Genomic DNA, 10,541 nt, shown 5'->3' on the forward strand with positions numbered 1-10,541 from the left:
TGTTTTATTCTTTTTATGGCTGAGTATTATTCCACTGTATAAATATACCACCACTTCGTTATCCAGTCACCTGTTGATGGACATTTAGGCTGTTGTAAATAGTGCTGCTATGAACAGTGGGGTGCAGGTTGTCTTTTTGAAACAGGGTTCCTTCTGGCTATATGCTGAGAAGACTATTCCTAGTCTTTGGAGGAATCTCCATACTGTTTTCCACAGTGGCTGTACCAAGCTGCATTCCCACCAGCAATGTAGGAGGGTTCCCTTTTCTCCACAGCCTCTCCAGCGTTTGTCATTTGTGGATTTTTGAATGACGGCCATTCTGACTGGTGTGAGGTGACACCTCCCTCATTGTAGTTTTGATTTGCCTTTCTCTGATAATTAGTGATAGTGAGCATTTTTTCATGTGCCTATTAGTCATTCATATGTCTTCACTGGAGAATTGCTTGTTTAGGTCTTCTGCCCATTTTTGGATTGGGTTGTTTGTTTTTTTCTTATTAAGTCGTATGAGCTCCTTACATATTCTGGAGATCAAGCCTTTGGCAGTTTCATTTGCAAATATTTTCTCCCATTCTGTAGGTTGTTGTTTTTGTTTTTTTGTTTTACTTATGGTTTCCTTTGCTGTGCAGAAGTGTGTAAGTTTAATTAGGTCCCATTTGTTTTATTCTTGCTTTTATTTCAACATTTTTGAGGTGTATGTGAGAGGATGTTTTGCCTATTTCTTCTTCTAGGAGGTTTATTGGATCTTGGCTTATGTTTATGTATGGTGTAAGGGAGTGTTCTAGCTTCACTGATTTACATGCTGATGTCCAGTTTTCCCAACACCTTAACTTCTAGTAAAAACTAAGAAGCAATTTGTGAATACATTTCATCATTTCTAGAAACACAAGCTTTCTCATTTTTTTTTTTTAACATGGCACATATTTGCTGACAGATACCTCTAGTTTTGCTGCAGTAAGAAGCCAAAGCTGTGTAACCCTATGTTCAGTAATTAATCTTTTGGTATTTTATCTTACTTGGAAATGGTATAGAAATGCATTGAATTCCCATCAAATACCAAAAACATTTGAGTAGCTTTTTAAGTAGACAGATGATGAAATGTAATTATTGTTGAAAAGTTCACTTATAAGTTTTTATCCACCTTATGTCTATTTAATTGTTCTTAACAATCATATTCAAGTTACTCAGGAAAACGTCATGAGAAGTTAAAAAAGCTAGCCATAGTTACAAATTTTGTAAGAGAGCTAATGTGAGCTTATTTGACTAGTAAACTCAGAATAAAAGTTGCATGTCTGCATTATATTGAATGCTGATAACTGAGGACATACCTATCTTAATTAAATCAATAAACTAGCTTTTTAATTTAATGAACTAATTTTCCTAGATCATGTGAACTTATAAATCATTGTGGCTCATTTCTGTCTTTTGGAGAGTTTAGAAATATTTAATTTGATAAGCCCTTATTCTGTAAGTCAATTAAATAGAGCTTTGAGAGATAAATTAACCATACCATTGGGAGGCGGGAAGCAGAAAAAATGTCACATATACATAGCATGCATCCATAGGCACCCTAAAGCTTCCATTTCAATATTTTAGCCAGGAATCAGGTACAGTAATACAACATCCATTAGAGTATAAGTAACAGTTGAATCCCGATTGTGTCACTGGCAGATTGACCAAATTACCATTACCTGCTCTAATAGCTAAAGCTTTTTACTGATACTTGTATTTATCCTTGACAGGTAATCTTATGGGGTGGAGGCTGTGGAGAAAAGGGACCTCTGGTGGGAATGCAGTTTAGTGTAGCTGTTATGGAAAACAGTATGGAGATTCAAGAGACTTACCATAGGATCCAGCAGTCCCACTCCTGGGCATATATCCAGAGGGAACCTTAATTCAATCTAAAGGTCCACTGACAGATGACTGGATAAAGAAGCTGTGGTATATTTATACAATGGAATACTACTCAGCCATAAAAAGAGTGAAATAATGCCATTTGCAACAACATGGAGGGACCTGGAGATTGTCATTCTAAGTGAAGTAAGCCAGAAAGAAAAATACCATATGTTATCACTTATAAAGACAGACGAACTTATGGTTACCAGGGGAGAAGGGTGGGAAGGGATAAATCAGGAGTTCAAGATTTGCAGATACTAACTACTATATATAAAATGGCTAAACAAGAAGTTTCTACTGTCCAGCACAGAGAACTGTATGTGATATCCTGTAGTAACCTATAATGAGAAAGAATAGGAAAAGGAATATATGTACGTACCTCCTTCTTCATCCCCCAGCTGTGTAACTGTCAACTTGAAGTAAATGGAATTGACACCATAGTGGCCTTACTTCTTTGTATTGTACTTTACAAGTATTCTTTGTTTTGTCAAAACGTAGATCTGCTTGAAGGAAATAACACAAAGATGTTAAGTGACTTTTTGTAACTCCAGTCATTTTCTGTAGAACATCCATCCTTGATAGAGAATTTTAAAAGTTTTAATCAACCTCTTGCTGTAATGTCCCAACTTGTTCTCAATCAACAAGGCAACTTTTGGAGTTAGGACTGTGGGTTTCTTCCCTCCTCTCTGGCTGTCTTTCCTGTCATGCTTGTTCAAGGACCGGGAAAAGCCCTGGGAATGGGGGAGATGGATGCTGCTGGGCCTTCTCAGCATTGCAAGCTCACTGGGAATATCACTAGCCTCCAAAGTAGAGTCTGAGCTAATTAATCAGAGACTGAAAACATTCCCACCCTTACTCTTTGAAGAGTCACTCAATTCTATTAAAAAACAGAAAAGCAAACCTTTTATAAAGGAACCCCCCCAAATTTTTCTTGATAGAACCAAATTCAGCATGTGAAAGAGTCTAAAACTTACCTGCTGTGATGAATACATGTATTATTTGTATAATGAAAGAATTAAAGGGTTTCAGTAAATTGTTTTTCTTCATTAAACAAATTTTCATTCCCTCTAAAGAAGTCTTGAAATCATTTGCTCTGTCTTAATAACTTTTTTGGCTTTTTAAAGTAAGATAAAGAAGAATTTAAATAGCTTACCAGAGCAATAAACTAAGTTTATTTATATTTTACCTGATGTCAGGTGAATTTTTCCTGATTCTCTCACCTCAAGGACAAAAAATAGGTCGAGTTCCCAAAGAAATCTGTCAGTACCTTAGTAAGTGACACTCATCTGAATACATTCAGCTACACCTATGACATGGGAAAATTGAATTTTCTCCGACAGTGGCCAAGTTCAAAATACCTTCTACATCAGAGCGGATTGCTTTTTGTTCGCTCTGATGCTGGGCCTCTTGCCTTCAAATCCCAAGTCCAACATTTCTGTTTTAAATGACCTTGGTTTTATTATTAGGTAACCTCTCTGAGCCTCCATTTCCTCATCTGAAAGTGAGGATGATAATTACACCTTCATTATTGCGTGTGGATTGAGAATTGAGTTACTATACTTAAAGACAAAAATGGAATTACAACGCCATTTTTACTTTAACTCTTCAAAATGAGAGTCTGATTTCCTTTCCTAGTTTTTTTTCCCTAAAAGAAAAAACATACTAGTCTGTAGGTTTCATTTCCCAACATGCCAGAGAAACCAGAGATTGAATTACATAAGCGAAACATGAAAAGTCAATTTCATGTGTATTACTGATGCTCGATTATCCCAAAGTGGCCAGACAAGATTAAGAAGCCACTTTTTACTGTTTATCTAAGGTTAGCATTATACAATTATTTGCAATCACAAGTATTCACTGGTTCTATACTTCAACTTTTAAAAACCTTGTTTTTTAAATGATGTAAACCAAAGATGTTAATAATGATTATATCTTTGTGATATACTTGCAGATTATAATTGTAGATGACTGGTTTTCTTTTTTAGATGTGCCTGCATTATTCTATAATCAGAAATAAAGTGACGATTATACAAAAAGTTATTGTTAAAAAATTTCCTGTATCTGTGTTTTATGAGTTTCCATCCAGTGATTATTAGTGAAACAATCACTTGATAATTTCAGGTTTGGGGTATTTTCCTAAAATAAATGCTGTATCTCCACTCTGTGCTTGCTTTCATACTGTACCTTGCATGTTTTCATCTGTACAGAGCCTTCAGTAGAGCAGACCACATTTCTTACATAGCATGTCCAAATTTTCTCTCAGAATCACTGGATGGTTAGAGTAATACTGTACCTCATAGAGGAGCTAGCTCAGGGTTGGGAACATTGATGGCTCTGGGTCATCATTATCCCCACAGAGTACTTTAAAAGCCTGTGTGACTAGTAACATATAGTGCTACAAAACAAGTAGCTTTAGTGCCCAGAGTCTTACTTTCTGCCAGATAGTTAAATAATATTAGTGACCTGTAATGCCTGCAAACAAATATGCCTGTAAGAAAGGCCTTTATTGGCTAAGTTTAAGCATTGAAAACAGAGGCACTGGGATTGGAGGTGGTGTTTGTACCAAAAACTTGATATGTAAAAATTCATTATAATCACTATAAATTACTGAGTGTTTATATGCTAGGGCCTTAAGTAGATGTATTAGATCTGTGTACTTCAGGGCTAGAGAGAAAGTTGGGGAGGAATTTCTGGTAGAAAGGGACCCGAAACAGAACCATTTGAAAACAAGGTGTTCATCTGTGAAGCGTCTGAGCGCTGAAAGCCTCTAACTGCCTGAAATAGCACATACTGACGACAGGATCCGGGGTGACCACCTCACAGCTGGACGTGGAAAATGATATTTCACTTAGATTTTTAAAGGAAGATTATTTGGTATGATTGGGAAAGAGGAAATCCCTCATGCTTTGTTTTTTCCTCCTAAGATGTCATAACTGAAAATATAAATAACGCCAAGTCTTGAGGACTTTTGGGTTCTGACCGTTTTAGGGGAGGATCCAGAGTGAGCACCACAGTTTATTTGTAATTTCTTGTCATAAAAAATATTTGAAACAACAGCTCTGGTTTTGGATTTTGTTTTCATCAGGTTACTAGAACCCAGCTATGTGTTCATATGGTATTTCCTATCTTTGGGTCACACTGATTTTCAACTCATTTCGTCTTTTGTTTCCAGAAGGAGTTTTGGAACACTTACACAAAAGCACAACAAGGCGAGAGCAACAGAGGAAGTGACTGGTTTCAGTTTTACCTTACCTTCCCATTAATCTTTGGCCTCTTCATTATCCTCCTTGTCATTTTCCTCATCTGGAGGTGCTTCCTCAGAAATAAAACTCGCAGGCAGACAGTGACTGAAGGCCACATTCCTTTCCCTCAGCACCTCAATATCATCACTCCGCCTCCCCCACCAGACGAAGTGTTTGATAGCAGCGGATTGTCCCCAGGCTTTCTGGAATATGTCGTTGGGCGCTCGGATTCTGTTTCCACCCGCCTGTCCAACTGTGACCCCCCGCCGACCTACGAGGAAGCCACTGGCCAGGTGAACCTGCGGAGGAGTGAAACAGAACCTCATTTGGATCCACCCCCGGAATATGAGGACATCATCAACTCCAACTCAGCCAGTGCCATTGCTATGGTGCCAGTGGTCACCACCGTCAAGTGAAACTACAAACCTCTTTTTACTATAATTGTTTTTAAAATACTAATGAAAGAACTTTCTAGCACTTTACCACTACATAAATGTCCATTTGACTTATTGGACTCTGACAGCATACCACTTCACATTCTGATTTGATTTTCATTAGTTTGATTTCCTACTATAAAATCATTATCTATGCTCATTTTTGCTAATGGAAATATGTGAAGAGGGAAAACAGGCTAGTGGGGGGGTCTTCATGTGAACACACACGTGTGTGTGCGTATATATGTACATGCACATATACGTGTGCGTGCGTCAGCCCAGTATATGCACAACTCACTTAAAACACTATTAACTTCTGTCTAAATCACCCATAAAGGGAACATTACTCACCAAAATTGGGGGGGGAGGGGAAGGCACCAACCATTTGTGTCATAGCCAGCAATATGCTGTTGACTTTTGAAAATAAGATGACCCGAGCATGTCTTCTAATTCTTACAGGTTTTCATTAACCTCCTTTTTCTTAAGGTTTTCTTACCTTAAAAGGAAAAAAAAATGAATATAGTCAATCTCGACTTTAGAAACATCTCAGAAAGATAATGAAGATGGTACAATAAACACAAATTTGCTTATTAGTGGCATCAGGCTGGCTTTGTAGGAGGGACTTTCTGTTGACTGCCTCCCCCACAAGAATTAAACAGTATTTGCTTATTATCTTTGAATGTCTCATGCTATTTGTATTAACATCTTGGTGGCGTGGATTTCCTGGCAACGGAATACTTTCTAAAATAGACATAGGTATTAATGACAGGGAACAGATGCAGATTTCTCCTTTGCTCACTGGGGACAATATTTTCTTCCTCGTTGTTTCACTGCATTTTAGTCTACTCCCTCTGCTCCCACCACAGAATCTTCAAACACCTAGGAATTTAGCTAAAATTCTTGATGTTATTTTCTTAATGTTTTTGTATAGAGTGAAGCTTTTGTCTCACAATGATTAGGAGGTAATTTTCCATTAAATTAAGAAGTGTGATTTTTATATTGTTCTCCAGTAGGTGGCGGAAGAGTGCAAAATCTGTGCTGTGGCAGGTGCACAATAAATCTGTTATAGCTGCACACAGATCTCAGTGTTGGTATTTCATTTTGTATTTTCATCAGATTATTTTACCTGCAGGATTTTTACTTTTCCCTTGGAGCGGGGGGAATTGGCTGTGAATGAACTGCAACATCAATTGGCTCAGAAAAGAAAGAAACCAGTTGTCTGGTGTGAAATTCTATTATGTGTGCACTGATGGAAAATTCATCCCATCAGTCAGGGACGTGTCTGTGCCACTCCCCAGACTCCTGAGTGTCGGGTAAAATGGTTGACGAGGCAGAGGGAGTGCAGGTTGAGGAAATGTCATACCCTGTTGCCTCCGTCTCCATCCCCACCAACCCCTGCCCCAAGCCCAAGGAAGGAGGACCCTAAATGAGTCAGATGACCTGAATTCTAATCCCACCCTGCCACGTACTTGCCAGGCTACCCTGGGAAACACCCATTTCTGACCCTCAAATTCCTCACCTCTGAAATGGTGACTGTATTTTTTGTCCTGCCTTTGTCCTGGGGCTTTAAAAGGATCCAATGAGATGGTGTGCATGAACATAATCTGTAATATGTGACGAGTTGTCTAGGTGTAAGGTCGTAGCATTGTCCTCACTGCCCTTAAGGCAGAATCTTCGCCCTGTTTCCCTAAAATTTATCCGAGTTTTCACACAGTGAGAAATAGACTAGGCTGCCCCATAAATGGCGAACATGTTCCTAATCTGAGCGTATGGCCTCTTAAACTCCTGTCATTCTCTGGTCTACACCAAAGCTGTGCCAACTTAACGACGACTGCCAGCTCAGCACAAACAGGAATCAACAGATGTTGGCAAGGGGAACTGCGATGTATATGGTTAGTTAATAGGTTTTATAGCTTTCGTGAATTAAAAATATTGAACCTGGTCTCAGCAGAAATGACAATAATGTTTTAAATTTGGCTGCAAGTACATGGTGATCTTTGGCTTCTGTTTAAAGCTGAAAGGCTGAGTATCTGATCCACTGATTTGTATTTGTGTGTGTGTGTGTTTCGGTTTATTTTTAAAAGAAAATTAAGGTTCCTTTTGTGTGGACTTTTTTTTTTTTTCGGTCATTAATATCAGGCCTTAGACTAAACCAGCAGTTTTCAAAGTATGGCCTACGAAGCCCTGGGAGTCCCTGAGGAACTTTGCGAGGATCTGTGAGATCAAAGCTGCTTTCCTGGTGATACACAGACATTGTCTTTTTACACTCTCTCTCTTAAAAAAGTAGTTTAAAAAGTAAGTGCCATCTTCCCACAAATTATTTTTCTCTTTTAAATAATATAGCTCCTTTCTTTAAAATGTTATTTATGTTGGCATGTAATGGACTTCTTAATTTTTAAGTGAATACTGTCTTCAGTTTTATTTTCTAATACAACAAATACTGGTAGATATGAACTCCAGAAACAAAAGCTCCTTGGCGTCCAGCTCCCCAGTAAATGTTAAAAGTATAAAGGGATCTGGAGACCAAAAGTGTGACAATTACAGGGTTAGACAAAGGAGCAGAATATATTCTTGCAATTTTATTTTACATTTTAAACTCCCAATATTGGATTTAATGCTGCCTCTTAGAGATACCTGAATTTAAGTATAAGAATGAATGTTGATCCTTAAAGCAAAAGCCAAATGCTTACACTGATCAATGACTACAGCTTGTCAGACTGTTGGTCAAAGAAAACACTCTCCTCCAGTCATAACTGGCCTCAGCCACAGGTCTCACAGCAGCGCTCATGTGATGCTGACAAGATAAACACAGTTTTTAAATAAACACTGACTTTAAGAAACCTTCCCTTAGGCTTGTTCATTTGATTTTGGTTTCGGTTTTACATTTCTAAAAACCCCTTTGCTACTCCATCTGGTTTTATAAACTGAGTTTCTTAACATTTATTATAAAGGGGCTTGTCTGGAATACTATATATTTTTTATGCTTTTGCCTTTCTTACCTGATTGATATTACATTCACCTTTGATCATTTTTAATAAAGGTTTATTTTTACAGATTTATTTAGTACCTTTCTTAAGCAGTAACTAAATTGAATCAACCAGTTTGCATCTAAATGAAAGAATGGGTTTCGTGGTCTTTCCTAGTGGAATGGTTTCTGGCCTCCACCTGCAGTGGTTGGGTCTGGAATCCCCGAAGTGGCACTTTTCTGCCTCCCTGCTTTGAATGTCACAACGAATTGTATCTGCTTAAAGTAAGTGAAAGGATTTCTTTTTTTCCTATCTCCTGTACAAATACAGATGCTGTGTTTGATTCACTGTTAATGGACTTCAAGATGGATGATCTGCTATGATAACTGTAGAGGGAGCTTTTAACTTCGTTCTCTGTAAATAGTGTGTATTTTATTGTAATATTTCACATTTTAAAATACTTGGTTTACATTAAATTATGGTATTTAACTATTTTTATGTTTATACTAGGTAAGGTTTTTCTTATGTTTCTGTGTTTTTGGTATGCTAAATAAAGCTATTTTTAAACCCAAGAGATTTCTTCTGCTATGTGTCAATTATGTTATGGTTAGGTGATAAACATGCTGCATAAGCTCTTATTAATTATGATCTTTTTAACACGATAAAATGATTAATTTCTTTTTGTTCTTGTATATTTAGGGAATACTGCTCAGTAAAGAAATCATAAATTACCTGGTAAAAAACTCAGGGTGTTCTCTGTGTAAGAAAGAATTTGGTGAAAAACTCAGGGTGCTCTGCATGAGAAAGAAGTATCTGTACCACTTTTGAATGATGCTGCCACGATACAAAATGGGAAGACTCGCTCCAATGGGATAGACCGAGCTGCTTGCTATAGTGCAGTTTGTCAATTAGTGGGAACAGTGTTGTCTGCAGATACAAAGGAGCTGGGTTTTTCCTCCTTAGCAGAAAAGCTTGTGGTTGACATTTAAGGAAATGAGAAAGGAAAGCACAAGATGGGAACATTTGTGACCACAAGGTATCTTCCTAAGTGCAGTTACTTGAAGTAACTAAAAGCTGACGTGATATACCATTAACCAAGCAAATATAAATGTGGCTTGATCTTTACGGTATAAAAAATTAAAACTATTTACTTCTATCCAAGGAAGAATTTTAAGTATAAATTGTAGGTCTAAATACACCTTTTATAAGCATAAGTTTTCAGAGAGTTGTCTAAAATGTCATAAAAAGGTACTTTTAAAAATATATAGCAATTTATATGGGTAGCAGCAAGATGGTGGAGTAGAGAGACTCACAACTCGCCCTCTCCCACAAACACACCAAGAGTTACATCTACAAACCCTCGGACTCGCACAGAACACCTACTGAACTCTGGCAGAGTGTCTCTCGCTTTGAAGTACAGGAGGATTCTCACAAAATCCGATAAACAACAAGTTTATACTGTAAAGCACAGGGAACCATATTCAATAGCTTGTTAACTTATGGTGAAAAAGAATATGAAAATGAATATGTGTGTTCCTATATGACTGAAGCGTTGTGCTGCACACCAGAAATTGACAACATTGTAAACTGACTATACTTCAATAAACATATTTTTATATATATAGAAGTTTATAAAAATTAATGGAGAGATCAATGCATCCATGAAAGCCAACACCTAGATCAAGACATTTCCAGCACCCAGAAGGCTCCCTCTTACCCCATCTGCTCCTTAAAGATAACACTATTCTCACATCTATCATAAAAGATCAATTGTTAAAATTTCAAACTTGGCTGTGGCCATATGGACTTGCTTCTTTTCCTTTTTTAAATTCTTAAGTCTATTTCCAGAAAGTTCCAGCCAGAAGTTCCAGATCTGTTCTCCCATCTCTTGACTCTCCTTGAAATCACCTACTCTTGCTAAGCCTTTTCCACATACCTGAAGCTGTCTGAGGGCCAGAATTGTGCTTAATCCTTTCACTCCCTTGCGCAAATACATCAAAAAACTA

General features: G+C 37.5%; 1 protein-coding gene across 3 annotated transcripts in view; it reads left to right on the forward strand.

The window, feature by feature from the left end:
- PRRG1 (proline rich and Gla domain 1) overlaps positions 1–6,643 on the forward strand; it is an 80,251-nt gene extending 73,608 nt beyond the window's left edge. For all 3 annotated transcript variants that reach the window (XM_032476138.1, XM_032476140.1, XM_032476139.1), the window contains exon 4: positions 5,066–6,643. In XM_032476138.1, coding sequence (XP_032332029.1) covers positions 5,066–5,551 — 486 coding nt within the window. In that variant the 3' untranslated portion in view covers positions 5,552–6,643. The remainder of the gene's footprint in view (positions 1–5,065) is intronic.
- The last annotated feature ends 3,898 nt before the right edge of the window (positions 6,644–10,541 follow it).

Source organism: Camelus ferus, chromosome X (genome assembly GCF_009834535.1).
Source record: "Camelus ferus isolate YT-003-E chromosome X, BCGSAC_Cfer_1.0, whole genome shotgun sequence".
Lineage (NCBI taxonomy): Eukaryota > Metazoa > Chordata > Mammalia > Artiodactyla > Camelidae > Camelus > Camelus ferus.